Genomic DNA, 22,547 nt, shown 5'->3' with positions numbered 1-22,547 from the left:
ACTGTTCTTTCCAGCCAGACTGGGTAGAGACTATGGTATAAAAAAACTTTGTTAAAATGTTATTACTGAATATTTGTTGGATTTTCTTTTTCTTTTAAACTGATATATTTGATTTTTAAGTTTCTAAGCATTTAGGTCCTTTGCACTTTCACATACAGGTGTGTTGTGATGCTTACATTTTGTGGTCAGATGGCCAATTGTTTTACAAATCAGTTTGCCATTTAGATGGTCAGTCTCCCAAAAAGCTAAGAGATTATTCCTTCAAGTGGTCTGCTGGGTGTGTTTGTACAGTTCCCTAGAGGACCATATTATGCTATGTTACACAGAAGATTTTTTTGTCGTTTGGATTATGTGTTTGCAGATCTTGAGATCTCAGGAAATCCATGAGATCAAAATCCTTTTGAGTCTTAGGTTTTTTTTTTTTTTTTTTTCCTAGAATACTTTCTAGGTCTCGATTGTTTGAGAAGAGGTGTAATAAAGCTGAATATTTTCCTGAAGAAGGGATAGCTTGTAATCGTCTAGATCAATCTTTCTGGGATCAAAGTAACTTAGGCCAAAGAATGATGATATTTTTCAATTGGTGAGTGTGGAATTGGATGAGACAGAATCAACCTGAAGGTCTGTGATATTTACCAAAAAGTAGTGGAAGTGGAGGAACAGATATAAGGGATTACATCCTATTTGATACACTCCAACTTGCTGTTTCTGCCTATTTCTGGACAGTATTTTCATTTTTCCCCTTATTTAGATGCAGTTATACTATAACTAATTAGTCTTACCTTTTCAGTGAAGAGAGGAGAAGATAACCCACTCTATTGTTTTTAGCTTCTCTAGGACCAAACGTTTACTGAATGCCTATTTTGTGGCATAAAGTTGATTGTGACAAACGGTTGCCCTAGAGAATTTCTAGTCTAGTGAATATTTTGTCTTGTACATTCTTTTGATTGCATTTAGGTAAAGTTCTAGGAGCAAAGTGTTCTTTTGGCTGAAAATCTATCCCTTCTGTTTTTATTAGGAAACCCCAGGGCTAGCCAGCTTTGAGCATTAGCTAATTGACAATATTGGAAAAAATATCAGCTCCAGAACCAAGTCCCTTTTCTCATTGCTTGGAAACCACACAGAATTATTCCTTAATATAGTTCCATTTCCACAGAACTAAACTGAAGGTGAATGGATGACAAAGAAATGCTTTAATTCATAGATAATTATGAATGAATGTAGGTTTACTTATATAGATTCAAACTCAGTGACTATTTTATATTTATCTATAATAGATATTATAAAATAATAAATATATACTATATTTTATAGAGTAATTGATTATTAGAGAAGACACTCTAGTTGGAGAAAGAACTTTGGAGTGAGACAGCCAAGTTTGAATCGAGCCTTCAGGAATTACCAGTTTTCAGCTTCGAACCTTACCTCAGAACATGTTTCTTTAAGTGTACAATGGGAGATAAAAATATGTATTGTGCAAAGTTGTTTTAGTATCTGCAAAGCTACTGGAACACAGTGGACACTTCACAATTGGTAGCTATTTGCCTTTTGTTGTTAACTTATTTTTAAATGAATATTGAAATGTTATTATGAGCAAAAGATTGCAGGAAGATATTACGGGAGGAATGCAAAGAGAAACAAAATAAGATCTGTGTCTTTGAAGGAGCTTTCCACAGTTTGGATGGGGAGATAGACACATTCATGCATCAAATAATTCTGAAACAATCCTAATATAATACATACAAAACAATGCAAAACTTTTAGGCAGAAATGTAGTTCTGAAATAATTTTTATGTCACAAGGATGGAAATTCTGTATTGTCTTTGGCCTCTCTCCCAATCTGTATTTAGAAATCTCTCTAGATGAAGCTGTAATAAAATACTTTGTTTTTTGAAGAAAGACTTTATTTTTTAGAGTACTTTCAGGTTTACAACAAAATCGAGAGAGAGGTACAAAGATATCTCATACATCCCCTGCCCCACACATACATAGCCTCCCTCAGCATCAGTATCATTCACCAGAATGGTACATTTTTTTTACCAAGGATGAACCTACATTGACATTCATGATCACTCCCCGAAAGTCTGTGGTTTACCATAGGGTTCACTCTTGGGGTTGTACATTCTGTGGGTTTGGACATCTGTATAATGACATATATCCATACATATATACAGAAAATACTCTGTATAGTACCATACAGAGTATTTATACTGCCCTAAAAATCTGCGCTCTGCCTAATGATCTCTCCCACCCACTCCACCTCTGGCAACCACTGATCTTTTTATTATCTCGATAGTTTTGCCATTTCCAGAATGTTATATAGTTGTAATCACACAGTATATAGCCTTTTCAGGTTGGCTGCTTTCACTTAGTAATATACATTTGAGGTTCCAATAAAATAACTTTTAATAAAGTCAAAGATGTTCTTGAGAATCATTATCAATAACTGGTGTTATCAATAACTGGTCCAACTGCAATAATAGGGCTGTGCTTGTTATTATCATGAATTGCTTCAACTCAATTCTGTATTATCTCCAGTAGGCCCCCAATCTCTAAAACTATATCTTTAAGCTGGCTCCTTATATAGGAAGTACTCAGATGTAGATGTAGTATGCCTACTCAGATGTAGGCATAATTAGAGGTGCTGAGAGTTGATCACTACACTGCTTGGGTGCTTCAGTGTAGTGGGTGCCTTCTCCCTGACCCATGGCAGACCTTACTGATTTTTTTTTTTAATTTTTGGCTTCACTGCGGGGCATGTGGGATCTTAGTTCCCTGACTAGGGATCAAACCTGCACCCCCTGCATTGGAAGGTGGAGTCTTAATCACTGGATCGCCAGGGAAGTCCTCAGACCTTACTAATTGATCACAGCATTCTTTCCCGTTGAATGCAGCCTCACAAACCTGGCCTCCACATTTCAGGCAGTCACAACAAATTGATTTGATTTGACACCTGCGATAACACCTGTGTGTCATCCTGACCTAAGCATTTCTTAGGAGTTTGAGAATGTCCCTGCTATCTTAAATGAAGGCAGATTTCTCTAGCCCAGTAAATCTGTAAATCTGTATTTAGGAAACTTGACCTATTATTTATTTCTGCATTTTTTCCCTTTTGATCTCATTATATGCTTGAATTCCATGAGATCAACTCCGAAAACATCTTGGAATATCATGGTTCACAAACATCGGTGTGCATCATAATCTTCTGAAGACTTGTTACAGCATGTTGCAGGTCTCACCATCAGGGTTTCCAATTCGGTGTAGCAATCTTTAACAACAGGTACAGAACACTCTTTAGGAAATATAACCACAAGAGGAAATATAACCTGGTGATGCAGGTTATGCAACCACACTTGGAGAACCACTGGTGTAGTGAAAAGAACACAGAATTACAGACAGAAAAGCCTTGGGGCATCATTACTAGTGCTCTGACTTTGAATGTTTCCTAACCTATCTAGGCCTCAAATGTTTATCTATGAAATTTTCTATGTAGTAAAACCTGTATCATGGAATTATGTTAAGCATTGCATGAAATGATATTTCAAGCACTTAGTGGAAATAATCCCTCAACAAATGTTTATTCTCTTTGTGTACTTTTTTTGTACTTGTAATTGAAAAAAAACCAGGTTGAGCATGGTTTTGGATACTGTAGAGAAACAGAGGCAGTCATGTACTGTTCTTGCTCTTTCTTCTAAGAAATGTTACAGATTCTAATCTTCACAAACTCATTCTATGGTATTTTAAAGATAGTTTCTCTTTGCTTTGAAAATCTTGCCTTAGGCCCTGAGGAGAAAGTTTTACTTTATTTAAGTTTAGGAAAGTGGACAAATGGTAACCTAGCAGGGAACTGTGTATAAAAAGCCAAGGAGCCACATTGAGGCTGGAATTTCCCTATTTACAGGGAATACTTAAAAATGAATGTGATTATGTCTGTAACACTTTTTAGATCCTCAAAGGGAGTGTACTATCTAAATATATGTACCAGATTGCATTGCAAGTGCAATGCCATTTACATTTTAAATTATAATTTGTTAATTTACATGAATTACCCTGCAAAATACTTGGTATGAACATTTACATCTTCAGGCGAGGAACTGAGAAACAGAAAGTTTGAAGGAATTGCCCAGTGATGATGAAGAAACTGGCTTATTTTAGATCTCAAAGCACAGACTCCTGATAAATAATTCATTCACTTAAGTCATTCTCCTATTCGATTGCTCTTCAGTTTACCAGGGGGTTAATTTGTTTCCAATAAGTATTTTCACATACAGATTTTGTAAACATAGATTGCTGTATTTTTGTGCTTAGTAATCTTAATAAAAAGCATCAAGATTACTCTTTAGGAAATATAATGCTATCTATGGCAAAATAGTTCTTAATTATCATGCAGGGCTTCTGGATGGTATAAATGATAGCCTAGAATGGAAAGGAGAATTACTATGCTTACCATAAATCTCCTTGACAACAAGCTCAGTGTTTTGAATACTGAATCATTTAGAATTTTATGCAGATTTAAGGGTCTTTCACCTTAGCATCTCAATTTTTTATATATATCTGGGTTTTTCATAGGTAATTTTCAAAATCACATTAAACATTATCCGTATATATTTTTGTCATTAACTCAGTTATATTTGCACTGTTTCCCTAATTGTTATCATCATCATCATCACCACATTTCTCCAATATTTATTGAGCTGTGAAAAACTGAAAATCAAGTTCAAGAAACATTTTGATTAGTTTACCATAGTGAAGCTCCTTATTGGAACTCCACTCCAGAACAAAGGAGCGATTTGCACATCCTGGGTCTTCCCACCTAAGGGACACATATTGCTGCTTGGATAGTTACCATCCCCCCAAATGCTTGTTTCTCATTTTGAAATGAAAAGAAAGCCCTCTCAGCATATAGTATTCTGTACAGATTGCCTTCTTGCCTTTGGCGGGGCTCCTGTTTCTCCTGTGAATCATGCCTCCGCACACAGTGTTACCATTGTGCTATCTGAATCCTGCTGGGTGGTGGTGGCAGAGCTACTCCACTGGGAAGGTCACAAGTTCATGTCTGCTTTGCCTTCTGTCTAGCAAGAAGTGCTCCAGCTAAGCAATAGATAATTGCAGTATTCCTCTGCATATTGAAGGTTAGACTTTCAGTGGTGTCCTAGTAGTGGTCGCTAAAAGGCCATTAGAAGTGGTGAGTTCAAGACAAGTCTTAATCCTCGCCTTTGCTCTGCTGTTCTGAACATGTCTTTCAGCATCCTTTGTAGTGGCCTTATGAATGAATTTGCTTAAGGACCTGATTGAGGTGACTGAGAAGGAGACAGATGGTGCTTAATTGGAGCACAAAGTAAATGCTCTTGCTGTTTAACTAAGTGACCTTTGTTTATTAAGTAGACAAGTATTAAACACCTATTATATGCCAGGCACTATTTTGGGTGCCGGCATCAGTGTGGAAAATAAAACTAAAGGAATCTGTCCTTATGGGACTTTTATTATAGTGGGAATGACAGACAATAACAAAGTCAAGAGAGCGATAGATGCTGTTAGCAGAAGAAACTGAGTAAGGTGAGAGGAAGGATGGGGTTCTTTACAGAGGATAACTAGGGAACACTTCTCTCAGGAGAAGATGTGTGAACAGATCCCTGAAGGAAATAGAGAGGGAACCATAGAAAGCTCTAGAGAAAGAGCTTTCCAAGCAGAGGTAAAAGCAAATAGCCTCTCAGGCGAGTGTGTGTAGGCATGTGACGAGCCATGTGTAAACAGCGTTTATTTGAAATAGGGATGCTTTGTTAATAAAGAGCATACACATCTATATAAATACATTAAAAAATATTACATCAAGAAAAAGAGCCATTGCCATTTTAAGGATGTGGTATAAGGAAGGCATAAAATAACATTTTCTGTTATAAATCTTTTTCCCAGTGGGGCCATCACAGGGTTAAAATGGTATATTTCACACATAATGTACTGTAACTGCTTTTTTAACAACTGAAAATGTACAGAAAATGCTGTTTTGACTGTCTATTTTTAGTCTTCAGCTGTTGCTGTCACGATTCAGAAATTTAGATCCCTGCTTTAAAAGGCACATTTCCTTAGCTGTAAAAAATAATCTGATGGAATCTACAGCCGCAATCATAGACTGTGATTTTAGAATACAAATCACCTGCTATAAAAGGGGTAGGGCATTTCTTTTCTTTTCATTTGATTTTCGTTTATGTTCTCAATATGCCTTACTTTGAGTCTGTTTATATTCTCATGAAGTTGAAATTTTCTTTGGCTTCTGTGCTTGACAAGTGGTGCCCATTAATTTTAGTGGATACTGTACCAACTGAGTCCCAAAATGTGTCTGGAAATCCAGAAAACTGAACCAAGAAATGGTGCTAGGCACAGATTGGAAGGAGGAATTAAAGAATTCCTAGATTTTATTTTGGCAGCTGGTGTGAAGCGGCACCTTCGAGAATCTTCTAAAAGTGGACCTGCTTTCCAAAAAAAGAGAAAAATTAGAAGAGATTAAACAAAAGCAGTATCATTAAGAATTTGGTATCCCACTTCTAAAATTTCTAAATTACCAAAAATAAGATGAAAATATTGGTTATGGCTGATGTAGCACAAATGAAATGGTTTAAAATCTGCGTGTAGAATTTGCAAAATCAGTGTAGATTTCATACCAAAATGCTGTTTGTAGTAATCTCAGCCAAGAGAATGAAGTTTCTAACCTGGGAGTCCCCAAAATGTAACTCTCAGGAGTGTCTATTAGAAGCTAAAACACGCTAGAAATAGAATCATAGGAGGATAGTTCTATCTTTAATATTTAAGATCATAAAGAAAAGGAGGTATATAAGACAACTTTCTAGTTTTTAACTACACATGAATGTCAAACAAATTCTCATTTTGAGTTGCAATGAATGAACACGCTAAGGTACATTAAGCCAATATCTTCTTTTTCAAAATTGACTTAAAACTGATAAGGGTGCATTCAGACAAAATTATTTTAAAAAATAACTCATTAGTGAAATTTATTGCTGCCTGGGTGAAACTAATCATTTTTGTTGCATATTCAAATTATTTTGTATTATATTGAAATATGGCATTTATAGAGAAGCAAATCTAGTTTCAGGATATAACATAATTGGAGCTAACAGGTTTTTATACAGTTGATTATCTTTAGGGCATATCCCTATGCTTCTTTCTCATTTTTCCTTTGCAATGCTGTATAGTGGATTAAAGCATGAGTTTTGAGTTTGGTGACTTTGGGTACGAATCCCTACTGACTGGGTGATCTTGGGTAATTCATCCTATGTTTCTTTAATTCAGTTTCTTTATCTGTAAGGGCATATTATATATTTCAAAGGGGTTTTGTGAGGTTTAAATGTGAAAATAATGTGTGCAAAAGTGCCTAATACATAGTCCGCCCTCAATAAATGCTAGTGATGTCTTATTCCTCACCTTGCTCTCTCTTTCTCCTTCTGCCTCCCACTTGAGAGAGGCCTGGAAAAGGTCTTTTTTTCACAGCCCTCAGAAGGAACCAACTCTGCCAACACCTTGATTTTGGACTTCTAGCCTCTAAAAGTTTGAGACAATAAATTTATGTTGTTTAACCATTCAGCCTGTGATACTTTCTTACAGCAGCCCTGGCAAACGAATAGAGATTTTGGTACCAGAGAGTGGGTTGCTGTGGTAACAAGTACTTAAAATATGGAAGTGGCTTTGGAATTGAGTTGTGGATAGAGACTGGAAGAGACACTCGATGGAGGGAGGGAGACGCAAGAGGGAGGAGATATGGGGATATGTATATGTGTAGCTGATTCACTTTGTTATACAGCAGAAACTAACACACCATTGTAAACAATTATACTCCAATAAAGTTGTTAAAAAAAAAAAAAAAGAAAAAGCCTAGATTGCCTTGAGGAGACTTGGTAGAAATTTGAATGTTAAAAGTACTTCTGTTGAGCAGATGGCAATGAGGAACATGTTCTTGGACACTGGAGTAAGGCGATCCTTGCTATAAAGTGGCAAAGAACTTGGCTGAAATGTGTTCTCATTTTTTTTTTTGGATGGGAAGTAGAAATTATGAGTGATGAACTTGGGTTTTGTAGCTGAGGAGGTTTCTAAGCAAAGTGGTGAAGGCACGACTTGGTTTCTTTCTTCTGCTGCTAATACTAAAATGCAAGAGTAGAGAGATAAATTGAAAAAGGAATTGTTAAACAAAAAGTAACCGGGACTTGAAGACTTGGAAAATTCTCAGCCTATTCCTATTGCAAAAAAATGAGAAAATGTGTTCTAGAGAGAACATCAAGGGTGTAACTGGACTACTGTTTGCCAAGGAAATTAAGCATGTGACTCATGGATCCAATCAACTATCTTAGCAAAAGTCAGGAATAGAGATGTGGTTATGCAGGAAAGATCTGTCTGATAGTTTGGACTCCCATGAATTGCTCAGGAGGCCGACAAGATTTTTGAGAAATTTATATCAAAGGAAACATTGCCAGCTTTGACTGAAGGATAAACAGGATGAAATGAAGGAAGGCTCTCAGACTTCTGGGATACTATGGGCAGGAAACAGGCTGATATCTATCCAGCTGCAAACATGTGTCATCCTTCAAGGAAAGTGAAGACTGACCTTGAAGGCAATTCAGAGGCCAGCAGCTGTTCCCGACACCACAGGCCCACAGGACACAAGCCCCTGAAGGTTGGGCAGTCTCCTCCTCAGTTTCAGAAGGTGGGGCCACCTTCTTAGTATCCGAGAATGGAGCCACCTCCTTGGTTTCAGAGGGCAGAGCCTCCACTGCTCAGGGCTAAGGGGGTGGGACCACCACCCTAGTGAGCCCAGAGGATAGAGCATTGCGCCAAAGAGGATTATTATCAAGCCTCAAATTCTAATGGAATTTGTCCTAGTAGGTTTCAGACTTGATTGGGACCCTTTTCTTCCTTAAAATTTATCTCTTTTGGAGTGGGAATATCTATCCTATGTCTGTCCCATCATTGTTGTGGTCTGATTTTATAGGTTCACAGATAGAGAGGAACTTTGCTCCATGATGAATCTTGCATTAAGCTTTACATGTAACTGATTTGGATGGTTTAAATGATTTTGGACTTAGAGTTGATGACAGAATAAAGACTTTTGGAGACATTAAAATGGGTGAGTGTATTTTGCCTGTGAGGACATGAATTTTGGAGTCAGAGGGTGGAATGTTATGGGTTGAAATGTAGCCCCCAAATTCATATGTTGAAGTCCTAAATCCCATTACCTTAGAATGCAACCTTATTTGGAGATACGATTGAAGAGAGGTAGATGTCCATGCAGTGACACACACCAACAAATACAAACAAACAAAAAACCTCTTGTTTCAAGGTAACTTGATCACCTTTACAGAGGTAGTCAAGTTAAAATGAGGTCATTAAGGTGGACTCTAATCCAGTAGTACTGGTGTTCCTATAAGAAGGGAAAATCTGGACACCAAGACATACATAAAGTGGAGATGATGTGAGGAGATATAGGGAGAAGATGGCTATCTACAAGCCAAGGAGAGTGGCCTAGAAGAGATCTTTCCTTCACAGCCCTCAGAAGGCACTGACCCTGCCGACATCTTGACTTTGGGCTTCTGGCCTTCAGAACTGTAAGATAATAAATTTCTGTTGTTTAAACCACCCAGTCTGTGGTACTTTGTTATGGCAGCCCTAGCAAACTAATTAATAAACCTCTCACAGAGGTTCAGTCTAAGTATTATAAAAAAAAAAAATCTAATATGTGTTTCATAAGAAAAAGTTGAAGGAGCTGTAGTTATTTAGGAGGGAAAATAAATGTGTTAGAGGATACATCTTTGAAGGGCATTCAGTTGATTTATTCATTGTAGTTCGAAGTGACAGAACTAAAATCAATAGGACGACATTATTGAGAGTCAGACTTTGGTTCAATAGAAAGAAAAACTACTTGCTATTTATTATTAAAATGCGACAGAAATCACGTGTGCCCCAGTTGGAATTCACGGAGACTTGAAACAAGAGGTTTTTTGTTTGTTTGTATTTGTTGGTGTGTATCACTGCATGGACATCTACCTCTCTTCAATATTGAAAAAAGCATAGGCTGAGTTAGGAGCAAGGAATAGGCACTGACAGGGTAGACTAAGGGAAAAAAACTTCCTGAAACTCTGTACAAAGAATCCGTCCATATTTCGTCTTGTAGGACAGTCAGGATAAGAATAATCCACTGTGAGACAAGGAGGACTCCAAGTACGGAGGGAAATAGAAGAGAACCTGGCTTTGACCTCCTTTAAAAGGAGATCAGGTGAATGAGGAGGCAAATTAGTTTTGAATATTGATTAGAATTAGGCTGTGATAGTTGTGCCATTAGACTTTAAGTACCATGAGGGCAGGCATACGTCTAGCTTATTCATTGCAATTTTCCTCAGACTAGCACAGTGCTTGACTCATAGTTGGCATTTAACTAACACCAGTAAATGAATAGATAACTGTTGATTCATATTCCTGGGTTTTTAAACATTTGTTTAACACGCACAAAACTCTTTCTACACTACCAAATGTAAAATAGATAGCTAGTGGGAAGCAGCCACGTAGCACAGGGAGATCAGCTCCGTGCTTTGTGACCACCTAGAGGGGTGAGATAGGGAGGGTGGGAGGGAGACACAAGAGGGAGGAGATATGGGGATATATGTATATGTATAGCTGATTCACTGTTATACAGCAGAAACAAACACACCATTGTAAAGCAATTATAGTCCAATAAAGATGTTAAAAAAAAAGTAAATTTTAATTAAAAAAAAAGAAGTAACAGTAAAAAGAAACCACTTTCTAGTTGTGCGCGAGAGGTTTAGATAAAGAGGCTAACACATAAAAAATATATATTCAGAGGAAACTCTAATTTGAAAAGATACATGCACTCCAATGTTCATAGCAGCACTCTTTACAATAGCCAAGACATGGAAGCAACCTAAATGTCCAGCGACAGGTGAATAAAGAAAATGTGGTATACACACACACACACACACACACACACACACACACACACACACACACACACACAATGGAATACTACTCAGCCATAAAAAAGAATGAAATAATGCCGTTTGCAGCGACATGTGTAGACCTAGAGATTATCATACTAAGTGAAGTAAGTCAGACAGAAAAAGACAAATATCATATGATATCACTTATTTGTGGAATCTAAAAAATATGATAAAAATGAACTTGCTTACAAAACAGAAATTGACTCACAGACATATAAAACAAACTTATGGTTACCAAAGGGGATTGGAGGGGGAGATAAATTAGGAGTTTGGGATTAAAATATACACACTACTATGTATAAAATAGATAAACAACAAGGGCCTACTGTGCCCCACTTGGAATTCATGGAGAGTTGAAACAAGAGGTTTTTTGTTTGTTTGTATTTGTTGGTGTGTATCACTGCATGGACATCTACCTCTCTTCAATATTGAAAAAAGCATAGGCTGAGTTAGGAGCAAGGAATAGGCACTGACAGGGTAGACCAAGGGAAAAAAACTTCCTGAAACTCTGTACAAAGAATCCGTCCACATTTTGTCTTGTAGAACAGTCAGGATAAGACTGTCCTGGGATAGTCTTATATCCCAGGGATATAGACTCAATATCTTGTAATAACCTATACTGGAAAAGAATCTGAAAAAGAATATATGTATATATGTATATCTGAATCACTTGAAACTAACTCAACATTGTAGATTAACTATATCTCAATTTAAAAAAAAGAACAAACAAAAACAAACAAACAAAAAATAAATTATGGCCTTTACTCTCTAAGAGCATAAAATATTTTGTGTGGCACGTACAGACAAGAAAGGAATTGTAAGTCTGATGCTGAAACTTTCTCAGAAAGTGTACTGTCATGCCAGTGATGACTTACTATATATGTATAGAAAAAAAAAATTCTTCAAATGCAAAATAAATTTTAAAAGTTAATTAAAATAATTTAAAAACTGATTAAGGCAGATAAAATTAAAATTGCATGAAGCTTTTTAGAATTATGATTATGTTAGATTATGTTAGTAACAAGTGTGCAAATTTCAAGCAATAACCCAGGCTTACCAAGGAAAATAGGGAATCATATTCTTAGCACATAGTACCTACTCAGTAAGTGTATCTTTGAAGAGTGTATGAATTAGTAGAAGTAATGGAGAGAAGTAAAGAGAAGGAGCAAAAAGATCAGGTTTCTTTAAGAGGTATTCATGGTGCCACAGCTGGCAGTGGGGAAAGAAGATACAGATTGAGAGGCTAGGAGATGCAGATTGGGAGTCACCTAGAGTCCATTTCTAGAAGGGGTTCTTTCAATAGCCACAAAAACCATGAAACCTTCTGCTGGGCCTCGATGGTAGTTACTGCCCCCCCGCCCCGCCCCACCGCCTTGCCCCAGTGGTGGCATGGAGGACTAATCACTGCAAGAGTCAGCTTTAGGAAATGACTGAAGATGGGCCAAGCTGCAAGCCCCAAGAAGCCGAGAAACAGCAAAGTCAAGAATGTAAACATTGCGGGCTTTGGAAAGAGCACTGATTAATCAAAAGGGTTATAAACTATAAAATCAATTTGAAAATTTCAGATTTTGTAACTGATGTTACAGCTCATCCTCCTCCTGATTCGCGGGTTCCGCATCAGCAGATTCAATCAACCACAGGTTGAAAATATTAGGAAAAAAATCAGAAAGTTACAAAAAGCAAAACTTGAATTTGCTGCATGCTATCAACTACTTACACTATTTACGCAGCATCTACATTGTATTTAAAACTATTTACATAGTATTTACATTGTACTAGGTATCATAGGTAATGTAGAGATGATTTAAAGTATACAGGAGGATGTACATAGGTTATATGCAAATACTACAGCATTTTATATAAGGGACTTGAGCATCTGCAGATTTTGGTATTGTGTGGGGTCCTGGAACCAGTCCCCTGTGCCTACTGAGGGACGACTGTGTTCTATTAAAGGTTCTGGTTCCAGGGGAGTTGGGAGTAATCACATTCCATTTTGTTTCAACCACTGAATACAGCTTTAATCCTGGATGGAATGCGTGGATTGCTATTTGAGAACTCTGAAAAGTAAATATTAGTGCGCAGATTGGGGAAGAATACTCAATTGTTAAAACAGAAACAACCTAACTAAAAAATGGGCAAGAATCTTGAACATACATTACCAAAAAGGATATAGTGATGGCAGATAAGCACACAAAAAGATAATCACATTAACCATTAGGGAAATATAAACTAAAATCAGCATGAGATACCACTACACATCTATTAGAATGGCTAAAGTAAAAAATAATGAAAAGAGGTGCTGGTGAGTCTGGAGCAACTGGGAACTCTCATAGAGTGCTGACGGAAATGCAAAGTGATGCAACCATTCTGGAAGACAGATTGACATTTTGTTGTAAAGATGAATGTACACTTTAGTATGAGCCTGCAGTCCTACTCCTGGATATTTACAACAGGGGAATGACAGCATATATTTATAGAAAGACCTGTACATGGATGTTTGTAACAGGTCTGTTCGTAATTGTCCCAAACTGGAAACAGCTCAGCGTTCTTCAATGGATGAACAAACTGTGGTACATCCATACAGCAGAATACTATTTGGCAATAAAAAGGAGCGAGCTATTAATAAATGTAACAAAATTATAGTGATGGAGAGTAGATTAGGGTTTGCCATCTTTTAGGAGTAGAGGAGACTATGACTATAAAGGTACAGCACAAGAGAGATTTTTGGGGGTGACAGAACTGTTCTGTATCTTGATTGTAGTAGTGGTTACATGAAGCTATACATGTGTTAAATTTCATAGAACAGTGCACCGAAAATGTTAACCATATTGTATGATACATTTAAAAATAAAAGAAATAAAAGAGTAGCCAAGGGAACTTTACAAAAATATATATTTTATTTAAAAGTGTTTGCTACAAAGCTCAGCATGCTTATATAAATATGTCTCCAGTCTTGAATTTTACATATGCTAATATTACAGTGTTAATGATATGAAATATTTATATGAAATTAAGTTTGAATTACTTCTTAACACTAGTCGCTCTTGGTAGATAAAATTCTATTTTCTTAATTATGAGTCAAAAAGCCATCATTATTAATGTTACTGAATTTTAAAAGTTTAATATGAATAGATTTAAAATTAACAAAATGTGTAATAAGTAAACAAATCTTGAAATTAAGTGAGCCAATCTTGATCTAACCCACTATTTTGGAAATATTTTCCATATTGATATGTATTCTGTACCCTTTTTAGACTCATGCAATTAAAATATTAATTTAGGAAAATTTTGTTTAGCTTGCAATTGTATACTTAAACACAAAATGGATCCCTGAAAATTATTCTCTTTTTAAGAGCAATGGAATGAATTTGACTTAATTTTCACGTGTGCTGTACTCTTTCTATGATCTCTGTAGTATCTAGTATCATAATTAATTGGTCTTACAGAGATAATTATTTACATTTAAAATTTTAAACTGTAGATTAATACTATACCATTTTTTCTTACATATTTCATAGAAGACTGCTGACAGGGTGGAAAGTAACAAAAAGATGAAAGCTCATTTTAGAGAAAGAGGTTTCCCCAAATGTGCCTTTGTTTTTAACATATATGTCCTTAATATCGTATTCATTTGAAATCACCCTTTAGGGTAATTTGCTGACAGGCTAGTATTATCTTTGGGAACTGGAGTACCCTCTTTTGATGCAGATTTTAAAACACCAAGGGAAGAGTTTCTCTCCTTGGTATCTGGCATATAGGTATCTGACTCATCCTTGCTAATATATCTTGATGTTAACAATGACCTGGGAAACAAAGAGAGGAGCGTCCTTAGTTTTTTTTGTCTATGCAGTCTGCCTTCATAGAATGTGCCCTTGTGAAAGAAGCACCTAATTACTCTGCCAAAACCAGAAAGCAGTGTGAAGAGAGGGCATAGCAAGTCTTTCCTGCCTGTATACCACCTAATGAACAGAGATTGCAATGCATAGGTATTCTGCTTTTGCATTGCAGTGAGGATATTAATAATAATGATAATAATGAGGATAATGATAATAAAAATTTTTTAAAGAACAAAGAAATGCTAGTTAAAATGACAAAACATAGCCAAATGGCTATGATTTAGGAAGTTCATTTTGGAATCCTGTGTAAGGTCAAGTATAAGAAGTTAGGATATTGACTGGACTAACTTTCAAAACAGTAAGAAAAATCTGAGACTAACAGGAGAACATGATTTGGGGCACTACCTTAATTTTCTATTCATATTTTCCATCAATAAATACTAATCAATCAAGATGCAATCTCAGGCTCTGGAGATACAAAGATAAGTAAAATATTGATAGCTTAGGTCCTTAGAGAGCTCATAGGTTAGTTCAGGAGACAAATGAGAATATTTACTATAGTATACTATGAAACATTCTGAGAGATGAATCCAGTGCTGGTGGAGTACATTAGGCCATTGTGTGGGCTTCTGCTTTTACTCTGAGTGTAATGTGGAGCCACTGGAGGGTTTTTCTTTCTTGAATAGGACAGTCTCTGAGAACCTTATGATACCATGCTCAAGCATTTAGAGTACAGGCTTCCCACTTCCTCCCTAGGATTCAGGTGACACTGAAGGTGGTTAAGGCTAAAACTGATCTTTCTGGAACATCAGTTTACTAATGATGAGTTATTAATTGTATCATATGGATAAAAGTGAAGCCTTCATATCATTGTATAAAAATAACATGCTAGATAACTTCACACTCAAGGCATTTAGTACTTGTGAACATATGCTTCTAGTGGCATGACTAGACCACCCTAGGAGCCTGCATTCCCTCTTCTGTCTCATTAGGTATCTTCTGTTACAAAAAGCTTGGTGTAAGATCAACTCCTTAATTGCTATGCAATTTTGTGTCTTGATATTCTCATTTGAAAATGGGCAAAATAATGTGCATTCGGTCTACAAAATTTATTGAGTATCCACTCTGTGCCAAACTCTGTTCCATGTTCTAGAAATGAACAAGACTCAACCCAGCCCTAAAGGACCTCATGGTTTAATACTAGGGGGAAGTCCAACAAGCATTTCAATAGCACTTGTCTGATATGTTTGTAATGAGAACCAAATGAAACAATTTATTAAAAATGCTTACAATAATATCTGGCATCCAGGAGGTAAGCAATAAATGTAAATTCCTTCTTTATAACCTCTTAATTCTTAAGAGTGGTCAGCTAATTGTTCTTCTCCAAGATGGCTAGACAACTATTAATATTTTCATTCAGTTGAATGTTGTCTTTTCTTCAATCATGTTAGAATAATTCTCTAGTTCCATTTCTGCTAACTGAAATAGAGAAATTGGGATGAGTTGCCATCTGTGGTGAATAGGGTATTCTGTTGAAAGAGGCAACAGTTGTTTCTTGCTGTTCTGTATTTACTTACTACCTTGTCTGACTGAAGGAAGAGCTTGTGTATTTTCTACTCAATTGAGTAGAGCCTAATGGCGGTGCTCAGATGGTGTGTTGTTTTAAAAAAAGAGAACTGAATAATGATATAAATAAAGATACAATCCACAGTAATTTAACTGTTAATATTGACAGTCTTAAATCTGTTCCTCTTTAAAAAGAAACTTCTGAATAAACTCTGTCTTTTCAAATCTCTAGCTTTGTATTTACAGTAAATGTGAGCCATGTTATATTGCATTTAATATTGTTATGTATAATATTATTGCACAGAATCAGTAGTTTTGTGCCTTTAAAATACTTTAGTTTTGTAAGAACAGTTAGTTAAAAATTAGTCACTCAGTTCAGAGGAAATATATTCCAAGTTAACTTTTAAAGTCTGAAAGATATTGAATATAAAAAGAGTACAATTATTTTCATTTAAAATAAATTGATTACAAAGCTGTTACCTTTAAAAAACATTTTAACAATATTATAATACTTGCACTGTAAGTTTATCATTTTGTTTGGTTGAAATTAATTTGCTTTCCATTTCAATTTAATGAAAAATCAACGTTTTGATTTGTCCATAATATTTACACATGATACATTATTGACTGTTGTTGACCATACAACTCTATTCAGATCCTTGAATGATACTTTATGATGATAATTCTTGATTCTTGTTGCTTTGACTGGATGTGGATACCAGGAATTTCATTATTTAAAATTGAGACCTAGCTGTAATTGGAATTCTCAAGTAATTCCCAAGGTGAATTATCTGCACATTAATAAATTAACTCAGTTACTCATTTCTCCCTTTGAGGAGAAACAGCTGAGCATTGCGTGTGGACAGGAGGGTTTTCACTTGGTTCTTTAGCTCCTTCCGAGGCACTCAGAAGGGCACAGTAACTCCATTTGCTTTCTTCTTACCTTTTTCTCCTGTTCTTTGGCTCTATCTCTCAAAACAGTGTATTCTTTGCTAAACTATGGCAGGGTGTTATTTGCTTTTACTGTGCTTTTGTTTTACATTTTCTTAGATACCATCTCCTGTTTTTTACCGTCTATATTCATCTTTTTTTTAAAAATTATTTATTTATTTATTTATTTTTGGCTGTGTTGGGTCTTCGTTTCTGTGCGAGGGCTGTCTCTAGTTGCGGCGAGTGGGGGGCCACTCTTCATTGCGGTGCGCGGGCCTCTCACTATCGCGGCCCCTCCCGTTGCGGAGCACAGGCTCCGGACGCGCAGGCTCAGTAATTGTGGCTCACGGGCCCAGCTGCTCCGTGGCATGTGGGATCTTCCCAGACCAGGGCTCGAACCCGTGTCCCCTGCATTGGCAGGCAGATTCTCAACCACTGCGCCACCAGGGAAGCCCTATATTCATCTTTGATTTCAATATTTAACACAGTATCAAGTTTTTCTATAGCATTTTGACTCTAGAAACAAACTTTTGTGCATATATCTGTAAACGTGCATTTCCTTTTCTCAGAGGTAACTAATTCAGACTTTAAAACAGTCTGGTTATCTTTTAAGTTTTGTATTTCAATTAGCTGTCTTTGGTATTCCTAAATGTTATTTAGGCAAAGGGAGAATAATGTGAAGTGTCATATAATGTCACGTAAGTTGACAGTAAGAATTAGAAAGTAATTATAATTGTACCGCTATGCTGCTTTAGGTAAATTTATGTCAACATTTCCTTATCTGAATCCCAGTTCACATACAGCTAAATCTGGATTGTGAAATTTGCCATAATTTTGAGAGGGGTAAAAATCCCTAAAATGCTTATTGTGTTTTGGCAGCCTTAAAAAGTGAATAAGAGAAAGACTTCAAATGGCTATTTCATTTTTTTGCAAATAAGTCACTCTGAATATTGGCAGATTCACATATTCTCACATTCCAGTTTTATATCCCATTATTGTTGGAAGAAAGTCCTAGCTTTGTTTTCATAATGCAGTAAATAATAGATAGCTTTAACTATATTTTCTCTCACGACATTACTAACAATTTATTCTCAAATAGAGCAGTTAAAATATCTTCAAATATATAAAGTGCGTGTGCTAGGGCTTTGCTGGACAAAATGACTGTTGACCTCTCTTATCGTATAATGTAAGAACATTCAATTGGGAATCAGAAAGCCTTGGTTTTAGCTTTTGCTCTAATGTCAACTACAAATAGGACTTTGGACAAGTCACTGAAGTTCTCTAGGTCTGTTTCCTTGTCTTTAAAATGAGGAGGCAAACAAGGTGATTACTGGGATTCACTCAAACTTTAAAATTCCATGACTTTGCTTTTGTTCATAATATATTTTAGGGTACTATTGCAATACTTATATCCTTCCAAGGCAGTACCTGTAAACTCGGAGTTTAAATCCTTCCTATTAAGTTTAAACCATTTCCCCCAAGGGCTAGAGTGGGGTTTATTTTTTCCTATACACAGGTCATCGTCTGCTCTTATTCAGCCCTTTAGATATTCAGCCAGAGTATATGACATATATAAATGATTTTATAAACGTGGAAGTTCTCACGCCTTAGAGGAAAAAATGAATTTGTTGCTTTTTCACTGAAGTCTTACTGTGAATCATTCCTGAACTGTCACTCTCATTGACTAGCCCCAGTTCTGTTTTGCCAAATTTGTGTGAGATCAGGCTGGCCCTAGTAGTAGACATTGCAGGTACAGAATTTCACAACATCTGTACACTTCAAGCACTAAAATATTCTTTTTACTTCTTTTAAAGTGTAAAAGCTGCATGCCAGTATATTTCTAAATGAAATTTCAGGTTACAATGGTCTGCTTTGGAGCTTGAGACATAGTTTTGGACTCCCCTGCCCATATGTCTCACTGGCATGCCCTTGTGAACCAAGTACACACATGCTAGCAAGTAAAGATACCCACACACAGACACTGTTGTGTACATCTACCTGCACGCGCATGCGTGCACACACATGCATGATGCTTGACTTTGGACCCTGCAGGTGAAACGGGGAGCGTTCATCTCTCCTGGTTGTTACCTCCATTTCCATTCTAGGGAACTTTGACTTTCAGAAGTGACTTTACATCTAACAGAGAGTGGCTGCTGTGGGCACCTCAGGGACAATGAAGTTAAGCAGAAGAATGAGGGCAATTTTTATTGGATTAAAGATTAGTCTTTAAATTCCTTAGGGGAATGAACCAAATCTAATGTTTTCCTGTTAGCTGACACTTTCTATATGGATGCGGTTTTGGATCTTCTAAAGGGGAGAGAGAAAAAAAAAACTTCAGCAAATCAGCTCTTTCATTCAGAAATGGAATTTGGGGGGCTGTTTTAGCTAGGCTTTTTGACAATCCCTGATTTAATGTTTTCACTGATGATGAGAGTGGCTTCACAAGTGTTGTGAAAATCTGGGCAATGGAGGGTGTTGTTGAGGGGAAAACAGAGTGCAGTTGTTTAAATAGTCCTGGGCCAATAAGCATTTGGTAGGTGGAGTTACTGTTGTGTGCATTACAGAGAAAGATAATTCTGAATGAAGACTTCAAACATCGCACGTGCTGGATGGGCTCTGGTTCTGCGCTTTGTGCAAACAAAAATAGGTGACTGGGTTTTGCTTACTATCCATTAGTGGATGCAGCATGTTTGAAAAGATTTAAAAAAAAAATACATGCAAAGGTTTTATCAGAAGCCCTCATGAATATTTCATGAGTTGGTATATTCAGCTGAATGAATTCAGCGAGTGTCAGTGTGTAGCTTGCAGACAGACCTCATCCACAAGGAGGCTACTGACATAGGAAGCACTTTGGCGCATTTTCAGAGGCAAAGCCAGGCTGATAAAGCTCCTTGTGACAGCCTGACTTGCCATTCTTCGATTATGCCGCTCTTGCTCTAAGCAGCTCCTACACTGGAGCCACAGCTTCCTAAATTAAACTGGGAACAGTTTGCAGACTTACCAGCCTCCTAACCTGCAGCTGTGTCTCTGCTATGTTTGAGGTTTTTGTTTTGGATGGTGAAAGCCAGCACTCCATATAAGACATGACAGCAAAAGATTCTTCAAAAGAACTTACTGCTTCTGAATCTGAGGTTTGCATAAAGACTTTCAAGGAGCAAATGCACTTAGAACTTGAGCTTCCGAGGCTACCGGGAAACAGACCTACATCTCCTAAAATTTCTCCACGCAGTTCGCCAAGGAACTCACCATGCTTTTTCAGAAAGTTGCTGGTGAATAAAAGCATTCGGCAGCGTCGTCGCTTCACTGTGGCTCATACGTGGTAAGATGGGACTTGGAGGTGTCTGGAGTGGTTTTCATTAGCAACAGTGATTTAGAAATGTAGCAAATAGGACATTTGAATTTTGTTCATAATACAGAACACATGTGTGAGATGAATGGCGAGCAGGTCAGCTGAAGAATACATAGTGCTCTGTGCGTTAATGTCACTGTGCCACTAGCTGTTTCCAGATGAAATAAGCCTCTCACTGTAGAGAGTCTTTAAAATTACTGCTTTTAAAAAAAACACCTAGCTAATTCGAGGGCAACCGAGTATTGAAGGAGTTATAAAAATTCAGTTTTTTGTTTAATCTCTGTTGAGGTGATTGCTGACTTTTTTGTGTGTATCTTGCGGTTGTTGTTGATGATGTTTTTTAATAGTATATTTTTGGTACAAGGATAAGTGATTCAATCTTCGTTTGGATTTATTTCTTGAGACAATGTATAAAGTCAAACTTAATTTACAGCATTGCCATTTTTTGTAGTATGTAAACTAGTGGTTTTGATTTATTGCCTCTATCTTTACACTGCTTAAGGAAAGGGAAAACTAAGTTCCCACTTCTGAAATTACATGGTTAATTAATTTTATTTATGATTCAAATTGCTATTATCTTTAAGAGATTCTTGTTGTAAAGAAGCGACATAAAATTTATAGATAATAATAAATAAATTCCCAATTTACTTGGGAATGCCCAAGTAAATTCCAGAACCCTCTGTAAAAACTGTATTGAGGCTGCCACCTTTAATATATATGTTATGTACAATAGAGTAGCTTCCTTAAACCAGTATAATAACCGAATACAAGGAAAAGCACAAAAGAAATTTTAAAACTTTAATTGTAAAAGCTAGGCCTTTTCAGATTTCTTTGAAGGTTATATTTTCTTTCAGATTAATATACCTTTCAAAATTGGGTACCTATAATTTTTATTTACCAGGGACCATAGCAGTGCAGGGAGCTATTACCTCTTAAAGACATTTCTAGCACAGGGATTTTGACTGCATACTAGATTGCCAACCAACATTATAAACTGAGGATATCTGGTTTTCGAAAATTAATATTTACTTGAATTCTGTTTTTTTACTCGTCTGAAATGTTTGTCTGCCTAATATACTGCAAAGTATATTGGCAAATTCTAGTTACCCCTGGAAATATGTAGCTTGCCTTTGATGGGCACCACATGTTAAAGCCAGTACACATACTTTACCTAGCTAAAAATGATATGGTTATTTTTGTTTTCTGACAATGCACTGTTGTTCACATAATTGCTTTATTGGGGAACTTTTTTGGTCATCTTTTTGATGAGTTAAATCTTACTTAATTGTAATCTCATATTTGTAGAGTCCACGTGATTAGTTTTTCAAAACCTACCAGTGGTAGCATTTAATAAATAGAAGGTTTATATATAAGTATGTACTGATTTGAGGAAGTCTTGTGTCTCATGATTTACCCAACCCCTAATGTGTGTGTATTTGCACATAGTTTGCTAAGTAGTATAACTGAATAGGAGAAGGTATATAAGTATATTGTTAATTAGTTCTCATAAAAGGAATAAAGGTGAGAAAACATAATTAGATAATAGATTCATATGTTTTACCAGTTGGGTTAATAATTTGAAAAGAAGGATACTTAATTTTAACTAACTGATTTTCAGATAGTGGTAAATCTTCATAAAACCTTGGTAATATTTCCTTATTGAAGAGTTCTTGAATATAATAACATGACCTTTCTTTTACTTAGAATAGATTTTTGATGTGCTAGGAAGGTAGAGCTATAAATACTGAATTTTTTCTTTTCAAAAGAACCCAAATTTTAAGATGAGTAAAGAGCCAGTTTCACTCCTGCATTATACAAATTTTCTTGCAGCAAATTACACAAAGAACAATTGAA

At 36.3% G+C, this 22,547-nt stretch overlaps 1 protein-coding gene and 1 long non-coding RNA gene across 6 annotated transcripts in view; one reads left to right on the top strand and one right to left on the bottom strand.

Annotated features, from left to right (window-relative positions):
• PDE4B (phosphodiesterase 4B) overlaps nucleotides 1–22,547 on the top strand; it is a 601,639-nt gene that overhangs the window by 175,908 nt on the left and 403,184 nt on the right. The window contains exon 1 of one of the 5 annotated variants that reach the window (XM_082419763.1): nucleotides 19,746–20,663. The exons of the other annotated variants lie outside the window; for them this stretch is intronic. Within the exon in view, the coding sequence (XP_082275889.1) occupies nucleotides 20,428–20,663 (236 nt within the window). The 5' untranslated portion in view covers nucleotides 19,746–20,427. Of the gene's footprint in view, nucleotides 1–19,745; nucleotides 20,664–22,547 lie in introns of those variants that run through there. 5 annotated transcript variants of the gene reach the window in all.
• LOC309641583 overlaps nucleotides 1–22,547 on the bottom strand; it is a 308,049-nt gene that overhangs the window by 134,111 nt on the left and 151,391 nt on the right. The window lies entirely within an intron of this gene.

The sequence above is a fragment of the Balaenoptera physalus genome (genome assembly GCF_965194825.1).
Source record: "Balaenoptera physalus genome assembly, chromosome: 1".
Taxonomy (NCBI): Eukaryota; Metazoa; Chordata; class Mammalia; order Artiodactyla; family Balaenopteridae; genus Balaenoptera; species Balaenoptera physalus.
The sequence above is the reverse complement of the archived record's forward strand: the minus strand, read 5'-3'. Positions and strand labels throughout refer to the sequence as shown.